Source organism: Chelmon rostratus, chromosome 9 (assembly GCF_017976325.1).
Source record: "Chelmon rostratus isolate fCheRos1 chromosome 9, fCheRos1.pri, whole genome shotgun sequence".
Lineage (NCBI taxonomy): Eukaryota > Metazoa > Chordata > Actinopteri > Chaetodontiformes > Chaetodontidae > Chelmon > Chelmon rostratus.
In genome coordinates this window covers 9826746-9837664 of record NC_055666.1, presented here as the reverse complement: position 1 = coordinate 9837664, position 10919 = coordinate 9826746, and the positions used below count along the sequence as shown (strand labels likewise).

The 10919-nt window shown below is 41.9% G+C and overlaps 2 protein-coding genes across 6 annotated transcripts; one reads left to right on the top strand and one right to left on the bottom strand.

Annotated features, from left to right (window-relative positions):
• Positions 1-797: 797 nt before the first annotated feature.
• On the bottom strand, positions 798-8113 carry thg1l (tRNA-histidine guanylyltransferase 1-like). Of its 5 annotated transcripts, XM_041943755.1 has the most exons (7): positions 7012-7540; positions 6613-6720; positions 6329-6505; positions 6058-6227; positions 5867-5955; positions 4274-4381; positions 798-2522 (listed from the first exon to the last, which is right to left on the bottom strand). In XM_041943755.1, the coding sequence occupies exons 2-7, from the start codon at positions 6714-6716 to the stop codon at positions 2361-2363; spliced, it is 810 nt and encodes a 269-aa protein (XP_041799689.1). In that variant the 5' UTR covers positions 6717-6720; positions 7012-7540; the 3' UTR covers positions 798-2360. The 5 variants fall into 5 exon arrangements, with proteins under 5 accessions (XP_041799689.1, XP_041799690.1, XP_041799688.1 ...); XM_041943756.1 differs by lacking the exons at positions 6613-6720; positions 7012-7540 and adding an exon at positions 7982-8113; XM_041943754.1 differs by having other exon boundaries at positions 6613-7540.
• lsm11 (LSM11, U7 small nuclear RNA associated) lies at positions 7737-10296 on the top strand. The gene is made up of 4 exons (XM_041943752.1): positions 7737-8254; positions 8983-9122; positions 9243-9326; positions 9794-10296. Exons 1-4 carry the CDS (start codon positions 7801-7803, stop codon positions 10106-10108), a joined length of 993 nt encoding a protein of 330 aa, XP_041799686.1. The 5' UTR covers positions 7737-7800; the 3' UTR covers positions 10109-10296.
• The last annotated feature ends 623 nt before the right edge of the window (positions 10297-10919 follow it).

The window sequence follows — 10919 nt, the reverse complement described above, 5'->3', positions numbered from 1 at the left end:
ACTTTCACCTGGGTGAAGGGGTTGTTTCAGGACTGTCCGCATTTTTTTCAGCACTAACTTAAAGAGGCACTCCAGTAATTTAGTGTTATCGTCCCAAACAGTTGGCGGACTCACACGAGGCAGATTAAAAGAAGAATGGTCAAAATTGAAGCAACAGACACTGAGATATCCTCACTTTTAGTCGCTGGAGTATCAAGCTCCAAAAATGCTGGATCTTACATTTCCCATCATGCAATGCATTTTTTTTTCATTGGACCCTCCCTGTCTGCTTAACCCATGTATCATACAACTTCCACATCTCCAGTTTGTAACACAAGCTTTTTGTGCCAAACTGGTTGTCTGCAAGTCCAAATCGGGATGACTCTTATGATGTCACTGTGACATCATCAGGGTCATCTTGTCAGAAATAAAAGCTCCTTCGGAGACATTATACATCTAATGGAACTGATGAGAAGATTTTTATGTGCTTTAAATGGACTGTTAATAATGCTGCATTCACACAATTTAGCCAGGTGGGGAAAACAGGAAATTATGGGAGTTTTAATGCATTATTCCAAGATGGTTATCCCAACCTCTAGTCTTGGAGTCAACCCATTTGAGCTTGCCTTAATTAGCTACTGTGGCTGTGTTATTTGGAGCAGCTTCTTTCTTCTTAAGTGAAAATAGATAAAAAAAAAAAAAGTGTACATCTCCTTTGAAATCAGCTGAATCGATTGTATTGGCGTACAATGGATTTTATTAAACTGTGACGAGTGCCATGTTGGCACCAGCGTGTTGACGCGTCAGTGGTGCTTTTGAACAAATGGGAGATACTGTCACTGCCAGAATCTCCAAGTATGGACGATATGATGTGAATGCATCTTATGTCTCGGTGGCTATGTAACCAATCATAACTGAGGACAGGAAATACTTTGAAAGAGCTATTAAATATAATCACAGTATAACGAGGTTGTATAGACTATTCCCTCTGTTTATTCCAACAAGTAGCCCACCCGGCTTAAGTTAAGGCCCCGCATGTAAACACATGCTGTCTTTAAATAACTGCACCACTTGCCTCAACACGCTCTGGTTTTTATACATACTGTGGGCCATATGTTCAGTCACTGTATGTGGCCAGTTTGCCAACAGCCCAAGTGAATGGATCTAAGCACACAGGCAGTTTATAACATTACGAAATTCTGCAATCACAATGTTTTAGTACATCTTGCTTCACTCAAGTGTGTAACTGTTCATTAACTCATTATAAAGCTCTTATTAAAATAATCAGGTCTGAAAATTTTAGCCCATCTGTGAAGAGAGGAGTTGAATATTGGTTACGTAAAGTACAGTGCATAATCTACATGCTTTTGACAAGGTCACGAAACCAAGAATACACTGATAGCTGTCAGTAACTGAGCCTACTACAGTAACAGAATACAGTAAGCTTCTGCCGCTTCAAGCTTCCAGCAGCCATTCATACTGAGCCGGTCATTTATAAGTGTGATGATAAATGTGCCACAGAGCACATGTCAGGAGGATAGAGTGTACGCAGGGTGTGTGAGGTATTCTTAGCACTGATGACAGTGCAGGCCGCTGAATCCATTCACATCTCTAAATGGTATCCTGGCTGCAAAACAAGGCCACTCGTTGCTGCCAAGGTGTTGGTTTCTGCTTTACTCTGCTTATTCCTACCTCTGATACGCTCTTTATTATGACAGACTGGATGTGATATTGAACACTTTGCAGATCCTGACCATTAAAATTCAAACATTAGGAACTGTGTCTGCAAGCTGAGATTCAATTCACCCATCAGGGAAGAAAAAAAAACAGTGGGCCAAGAGGAATCATCATGATCATGTTAAACACGCAGAAAGAGCAAGTGATGATGGTATTACAAATGCCATTCATGATATCAAATGAGGGGATATATTTGGAGAAGCAACCTTAGAATAGGCTAGAGAGGGATGGGCAGATGTCTGAGTCAGTGTGACACTATCAGCTATCAAACTGCCGTGCATGTCCTCTATACCCACTGCTATAAGATGATGAAATCATCTGCTTCCCTTTGAACGTGACAGACGTCATCACGCAATTTACGCAGAGAACTTCCTACTTTAAGGGAACGTGATGATAGAAGAAGTTTAACACATGACAATAAGAATGTGTTCCGGCTGTCACCGAGTAATCGTACGAAGTCAACTTTCAAAGGCTTCAGTCACAAAAAAGGGATGAAGGGATTCACTTCATGGGTGGCATGCTTTCTGTTAACGGTCAGTCAATTACAGCTGCCCTATCGTCTGTCCACTCCTTGTGTGGGTCCACTTCAACCGTTCTGGCTCGACTCAGTTCAGTATGTTTCTCCTGCAGCAGCACTGAAGCTGTTAGCAACTGTCGTCCTCCAGGACGTCTGGGTGGTCCTCCCAGAACTTCTCTCCTATAATGTCACAGTGATAGTCCTGCATCTTCCTCCTGCTGCGAGTCACAGGCACATCCTTCTCCTCTTCATTTGGTAGCTTCATGCGTTTAATGACTGTTTCTTCTTGCTGGATACACAGAATGGGGAGTATTAGATTAGTGGAATTAAAGGTAACTTAAAGGAATAGTTCAACATTTTGTGAAATACCACACTCATATCTGTGTGCTAGTTGTCTATCAACCACCAGACTCCAGGAAGTCACAGAAGTCAGCCGAGCAATAGTCCAGCACATGATCCCCTATAAAACTACTCTTTTTTTTTACAATTGGCTTTTGTATGGACTAAATAAAGAAGCCACAATGTATGCTTGTACATATAACTTCAGAGAGTGTAGTTGGAGATTTTTAACCTTTGGAGAGAGGCAGGCTAGCTGTCTCTTCTTGTTTCAAATCATTTGCTAAGATAAGATAACTGGTACCTAGCTGTAGCTTCATGTTCACCGTTCAGACACTAGAGTGGTATCAATGTTATCTAACTCTGGGCAAAACAAAGAAGAAACACTTAAAGGTATAAAAAATATCAGATTTTGAACATTAATATAGCAGCAAACAACCACTTGCTATGTTAAGATACAGTGGAGTAATGGCGTCCTGAGCAGAGAATGAGGTCACACTGTGTATATATTGTAATCTGAGCTTCTCTGTTCTTTGTTTAGGTAGCCTGCGTGAGTTAGAGTCCCCCCCCCCTCATTTCTAAAAAGACTAATTACATTGTAACAACTCCATGCTCACTGCTGCAGACAGCTTGACAAGCGAAAAGAAGATAAAAGTGAAGATAAATCCACTTTTTAACACTGAAAGTTAAAAAATAAACTGTGAGCTCTTCTTCAGGTTTTTATTCCTCAAGAAGTTCCAGCTCTCTCTCCTCCAGAGCTCCCCGACTCAGCAGCTGTCTGTCAGTGAGCAGCGGCTCTGTCACTCTGCTCGGCCCGGTCCTCTCACTCGCCAAAGCCACAGAACATTTTCACATCAAACTTATTTTGACCAAACCAGAGTTGGTGATTGCTGGGACTGTTAAATGAATGTCTAATGAACACAGTTTTGGTCCGTTTTATGTTGTTTCTGTCAAGTTTGAATGACCTGTGTTTTACAATGATCTGTGAGGTAAAATACTTGACTTTGTAAATGGAGTTTTGTGGTTTTGGGGAGAGCGATTTAACGACTGTTTCTGGTTGGGGGGAGGTGATGCCGACGCGTCCATTTGTTTTGGTTTGAGATGCTGATGCCAGTGCCATTCCTGTATAATTCAGAATAATAAAACACTTTTCATAGCATGTCATAAACCTGCCAGGCAAGAATTAATTTTTTTTTCCATTCATTTCACTACGAAGTGGCATGAAGACAGAAGTTGCTTGTTACATGTAATCCTACATGGTGCACAGTTTGTCACCTTTATTTTCTGTCAAGCTACATTATTGGTATTTGGCAACCTGGTATGAGCAGGGATCTATTGAAAAGTCAAACTGTTGATGCATTCAGAACACTTCCCAATCTGAGACTTCAGCTTCCTAACACATCAACAGTAATGTTTGGTTTTGGTGTCCGCCAAAACTGCAAACTGTAGCCAAGTGCACAAAACTGTTCCTAGACTCAACATTTACTGATGATATTTGTCGAGCATACAAGAAGATCTCCGTCGCAGGGCACGAAAGCTGAGGCAGATGACATGCAGGGAAAATGTGAGATATCACTGGCTAGAGCAGATGAGACAGGTGAGGTGGACGTGGGTGCAGGCTACGCCTATCTAACAGAGTCGGAGCCATCTAAGTGAATTTCTCTGTAATAACTGTGCAGAGTCAAACCCTTTTTAGCAGCTGACCTTTTCCCAGATGAGAATGGTGCCTTTCCTGTGGAGGGCAGATTCATTGTTGTAGTTGATATCAAACTCAGAGAACAGGATCTCATTTTTGTCTGCAGCTAATGTTCCCTGGAAGGAGACACACCAGTGTTAGACACATGCCTGTAAATAAAACCATTAACAATACACAACCCCCAGTGGGTTCTACTGCTGTTTTGTTGTTTAAATATGGAAATAATTGATGCTACGACATGTACAGAAAAAGATTGTTGATTTGATTTGGGCAGTTTTTCAAAATAAATGTTTTTAAAGTGATAAAGGAAGCAGAAAGCACAAAGGGTTGAGGCTGTGAATGACTCATGTTGCCCAAACATCAGGCCAGCAAAAACATTTCCACAACTCATCACCTACCATCACGCCATCAGTTTCCCTCACAGCCCACTGGAGAGTAGAGTGACTTCCAGAGAACATCTGTGTCAGTCAGTGGCAGCTGCCACAAATAGAGATGGGCCTGATGTTCTGTAGAAGGATGTTACCCCTTCTCTTCAATTCGACCCATTATTTCCATGTACATCTTTGTAGTTACAGACATTACATTCTCATCATCACAGCCATAACTGACGGGGGGGGTAATGAACTCATTTGTGGAGTTAGAAAAGGAAACTCACTTGTGGACAATACGCGTTCAACTCCAGAGAGAATTAAGCAGAAGTAGTCACTGTAATGACTGTGGGAATACACTCACAAAAGATGGGCCAAAGAAATACACTCACAGCCATCATCCAGAACCATGTCTTCTCGCTAACATGACAAATTCTAGTCTTGAAAATAGTTATGCAATCAAAATTTACTGGAATATTTTGATCACAAATACAAACTAACTAATACAGAGGCAGCTGAAATCTGAAACATGCATTTAAGTTTGAGCATGGATAAGAAAGTTGCAATTATCAGTCATTTTCACGATCAACTAATCTACTTATATCTTCCAAAATATCATAAATATTAATAATTGACCATCAAACCTTGTCAGACCCTAAAGTTTATTTTGCAAACAGTCAAAAAAAACAGTATTCTGTTTCTAATAGCAGAGCAAACATCTTTAAAGCTGTAGCAGCAAATGTTTGGTCGGTTTGACTGATTGTGTTGTTTAATCAGCTAATTCCCTCAACAGGAATGGATACCAAAAATGAATTAGTATCAGAAAACTGTAAGTGTCCATCACAGGGCAAAGGGAATTTGTCTTTGATGTGGCTTACAAGTAAAACCACACAGCATACAGAGCAGTAACTTTAGAGAAGTTGTATCTCTCGTGGAGAATTGCTCTGTGTTTTGGTCAATGCTCCCGTTTACTAAATGTGAAGTGATTATGAGTAGACAGTGTAATGTCTTAAATCTATTCATGTTTTATATCGGTGTTTGCTCCTTATTCAAAATTGTTTTGAAGAGCTTCTCTTGGTCTTATTATAATATTCAAAAAGAATAACAATAAAATTGTGGTTATGTTCCCCTTTAATATGATCATAACATTGAGTATATTTGGACAAACACATGCATCTACGCTCGTAAACACTTACACATATTGATTTACTTCAGATTGCGTTTGGCTCTCACCTTTAAACGATCTTCTGCCTGGGCTGTGGTGAGTCCTCCCCTTTGTACTAATGTCCAAAACACTGTGTTGTACAAATTATTAATATGACCTGAAAGACACAAATCCATATGTAGAGTGCAAAATCTTTTTAAAATCACCTTAAAGTCAAATGTGTGATTTGTGCTACAGTTAGAGCACAGTATGTACTTACAATCTGCTTGCCTCCAGCTGAGGTAGTCTCTGAGGTTGCGGTTGCTCGGATACAGGACCACACGTCCATCAAAGCCTGGGGGGTACAAGAGGGGCTGTTCCCCAAAAAACTCCTTCCAGTAAAACACATATGAGGAGGAGAACTGGGAAGCCACGTGGGTCATGAGCTTACTTCCAGAAGGGAAAGAGGGAGAAATAAAAGTCAGACAAAACACATGAAAGGCGCGTGTGAGAATGACGTGGGTCTGCACAGCATGTCAAAACCTAAGTACCTGGCTCTCCTCTTAAACAAGGTGGAGGTCCTCTTAAAGACAAAGCTGAACTCATCACTTTGACCATAAGCGATGACGATATCCTCCAGTTCCCCCATGACAGAGCGTGCACTCCGGCTCATCAGGCCCAAGGCTCTGTTATCATTGGGCTTTGTAAACGTGTGCTGCTCTGCAAACCTGAAACAAAATGCAACCTCAGTAAGATTTCTAATGATGCATCAACCTACTGACTTGCAACATCACTGTTGTCTTCACAGAGATGACAGCTTGAAAAGGAAACTCACTTGTGGAAGTTGCGCCCGTCCAGTCTCACTACAATGTAGCAGTTTCGTAGACAAGTGTCATCTGTTTCAAAGCTGCGGACATACTCAAACTTGCTCTTGGCCATGTTGCTGGGAGTAGTAAAAAGACAGGCCGAGGGTTTGACAACACAAGACCTGACACGTCCAAATCTGTAGGCCTCTCCAATCAGCATGAGGGTGTGATTCAATTAGCACAAACACGATTTGTAAGCTAACATATTCCCTGGACGAATGGAGTGCTTAAATTTTTACTTTACTTCGATCTTGACCTTTCTAAAGAAGAAAAAAACTTAAACTCGTGACGAGACGAGACGAGACTCATTAAGCAATAATTAATGTTAAATATTAGTCCGACCTAGTATAACATCAATTATCACTTACACTTGGATGTTGTGTGTGCTGTTTCTCTTCTACACCTACAATAACAAACAGGTTAGCTACTTCTTAGAAGCCGGTTACTTCATGTGTTAGCTTTACAAACACCGATGTTTTAAGCAGGATTCGTAAGGTATGAAAGCTATGTTATCAATTGTCGTCTACATTTATCCTAAGTCTATTTCTAGGTACCACGCGTTGGCATGTGTACAGTCCCTCACTAAAATATGTCGTAGTGCTACCGCTGACAGTTCGAACAAAAGTTCCGGAGCACAACCTGAAATGAACACATTTGACCGAAACCGAATAGCTCATTCTTCTCACTTTTGTCGCTTTCTTTAAAAATCCACAATTATATATCAATTCATTTGTGAGCTACTGCATCGGATAATCTATTAAGGCGAGGAAATTTACACAGAAGCTAGAAAACACCATCTGTGTTTTGGCGCCATCTTGTGGTCATGAGAGGGAGAGAGGGCAACCAAAGATCGTCTATTAGGATGAGGTTACGGAAACACGTTTTACGCAACTTGTAGTCCAGTTGCAGACTAGACTCTTTCCTGGGCGTGTCATTAAGTTGTTTTCAAGGCTGCATGCTTAAGCAGGCCCTTACTGTCAAATTGCTACAGTAAAAAAATGGAAAGCTACACAAAAATAACGGATCCGTGGTTGAAAAACACCACATGACTGACATGGTCTAGTCTACGTTATTCAGGTGCAGAGTAAAAGCTCCACCCCAACAACTTTCCCAGGATTCCATGCGTCATCGTGTGTTCATCTGCGGTTGTTTCAAACATGGAGGAGAAGGAAAGAAGTGTGAAACCACACAGTAAAGAAACGGCAACTGCAACCTGTTCGAGTACGCCCTCGGTGCCGGAGCATGAACCGGAGGCACACAGTAAAGACGAGGGAGATGACGCAGACAAAATAGATGTCTGCTCTGATAAGTTTGACCCCCTCTTGGCCTTGTACTCACCGACTGTGTCGCTTCCGTTTCCAAATATCAAATGCTTTAACAATGTGTCAGAGTACGTGAGCTTCCAGCAGGGCGGCCGGGGCAGAGCCAAACCGGAGAATGTGGAGAAGAGGCGTCAGAAGGCCATGAAAGGGGTGGTGGACCCGGAGCGCATCGAGAGGCTGAAGAGGCTCATGGTGAACAACGCGGTGCCAGAGTCCGAGGAGGCGGGGAGCAGCGGCACGCCGCGGAGGAGGCAGAAGCCCCGGAAAAATGTCCTGACCAGGATGCCCTGTAGGTTCAATAACCACCATCACTACTGCATCAGAGCAGGTTCATTAGAGGGGCCATTGCATGTGGACTGGTGGTTTTGTTGTTTTTACCTAAGGCAAGAATTATGACCATGTCTACGGGAGCTGAAAAGGACACACCATTCCTGCAATTACTGATTATTTTACATCATTGATCAATCTGTTGATTACTTCCCAGAACCCATGTCTGTGATTTGCTTATTTTGTAGAGCTGCAATGATTGATCACTTAATCATCAGCTCTTCATTTAATCAACTACTATTCTGATAATCGATTAGGTTGAGTCAGTCACAGTTCTGATTCCAGCTTCTTAAATGTGTGTATTTTCAGGTTTATTTACTCCTCTATACCAGTAAACTGAACGCCTCTGGGCTGTGGACAAAACAAAACATCTGATTAATTGATTAACTGAGAAAATAATTGACAATGAGCTTCCAGAGCAGCTTCAGTGCTCTGTGGCACAACTTTGTCCCTGGAGCTCTACTGGAGGACTGAACACTGTGCCTGTTTTAAAGATGATCGTTGTAAGCATTGTCAAACATGTGGACACAAAATTTCCAAACGATTCTCATCGTTTGCATGCTCATCACTCACCGCTTTTGCACAATTTGGCCCTTTTTTGGCAGAAATCTTTTTGTGCTGCAGGTGAATTCCTTCTGTAATTTAGTGGCTGTTGAGACGTTTGTGCATCTGTTTGTTCTGTGTCTTCAGTATGTAAAGGCAGTCCATTGGGGGAGCTGTACCGATGCGTTGAGGAGAGGATAAGGGTCAAAGTTCACATCAGGACCTTCAAGGGACTGAGGGGAGTTTGCTCTGGCTTTGTCGTGGCCTTCGACAAGTTCTGGAACATGGTGAGCTCTCCCACTCACGTTCTCTCACACGACAGCTGCCATATGCTGAATCTGAAATAGCCCCCACTGTACTTGTAGCCGAAGTCTTTTACATATGTATTTTCATTTCTCTTCTGTCAGGCAATGGTAGACGTCGATGAAACATACAGAGAGCCTCTGCTGGGACAGGCGTTCTACCACGAGAAAGCCCTCACCATGTCACGGGTTAGACATTAGTTTCCATTGTGTGTGTGACTGAAATGTGTTTCCTACTTAGTGATACCTAAAGATACAACCTGCAGCATTTTAGTCCTGGTTGATTTGGCAGCGCAGTAAAGTTTGTTACCTTGCTGGGCATTTGGAAGTGTGCAGTCTGTTTCATCGCTCCCTGAAATATTCAAAACTGATCTGCAGTCAAAAATAGCCAAAAGTTGTCTTGTTTTGTAGACAAATTTTTGATGAGCAACCGCTGTTGGCTCTGACCGGACAAATGCATTGCATTTCCTGTGACTGCCTCGTAATAAACGCTGCCCTGTGTTTTGCAGGTTAAACACGTTTAATATGAAATAGCAGGAGGGAATGTGTTGGCAATAACTTCAATTGTTGAAAAATGTGGTTTGATTTAAATGATAATTAGGACTGCAAGTTAAGTTTAATCCACAAATATCAATGTGACTGAAATCTCCATACAGCTCTTTGAGAAGCTAAAGCTCCAGGAGAGCTCAGCAGGTGATGAGCCAGCAAAGAAGCATGAAGTCCGGCAAGCCGCCTGCAAGCAACAGCCTGATCAACAAACTGGCAAGAGAAGGCACAGCAGGACGGAGTCCAAGCTGTCAGACACTGTTAAAACCAAACAGGACAAACACAAAGTCTCGCTGAAGGCCCAGGGTCCAGACGTCTGTCAGGAGAAAGACTCTCGGGCGTACGGCAAGATCCACACACGCCACATCAACCAGCTTTTCATCCGGGGTGAGAACGTCGTCCTGGTTAACCCACAGCCACTCTGATTTGTGTTCTCAGAGATGAAAGAAATGCGTGCTACAAGCACAATCAGTGAAATTTAAGTTGTATTTTACCCTCAACATCTGTAACGAAGACAAATCAAACAGGACTATTGTTATATCATATTGATATGGAGGTTTTTCTCTGCCGACCAGAGAAATGATCTTGAGAAATAAAAGCCTCTCAATTCTAATTGTAGTAATTCCTTGTCTTGTTTTCGTTGCTCTGCTCCTGCCACTAAAGGAAACTCATTTTGATACTGCATTAATAGCTGTGTTTGTGTTGGGGTTATTACCCAGCAGGTGGCAGCATAAACACATTAGTGCCATCTGTGAGGCCATTGTCATCTCAAAGAGCTTGTCCCTTTATGTTGCTTTTCCTGCTAGTTTGAGCAGGAATGACAGCGCAGTCTCAGCGGACTTCATAAATGCATTATGAATAATTGAGTTTGTGAAGCTAGAGATTGCAGATGGCACTCAAAAGCTGTCATTTGTCTTGACGTCTCAGATTGCTTTTACTCTTTAATGGGCACATTACCCATAAAAGCGGAATTTACTGCATCTCGTGGAAGTTGTAAAGATGTTGCTTTTTTCTGTTTAGAATGGCAGAGGTTACTTTTAGATGATGAGCGGCACAGAGTGAGTGTATGTTGCTGTAATGTTTCTGGCTCTGAGTCAGAGTTGTGCCTAATTTTTTTTTCTTGATTTGAAGCCATTAAGTTTAATTGACACTTTGTTTTTTTAATTCCATAAATAGGACAGGTTCTAGCAGTAGCTGACCTGTTGTTCCTCTATATACTTTTCATATAATGTATCT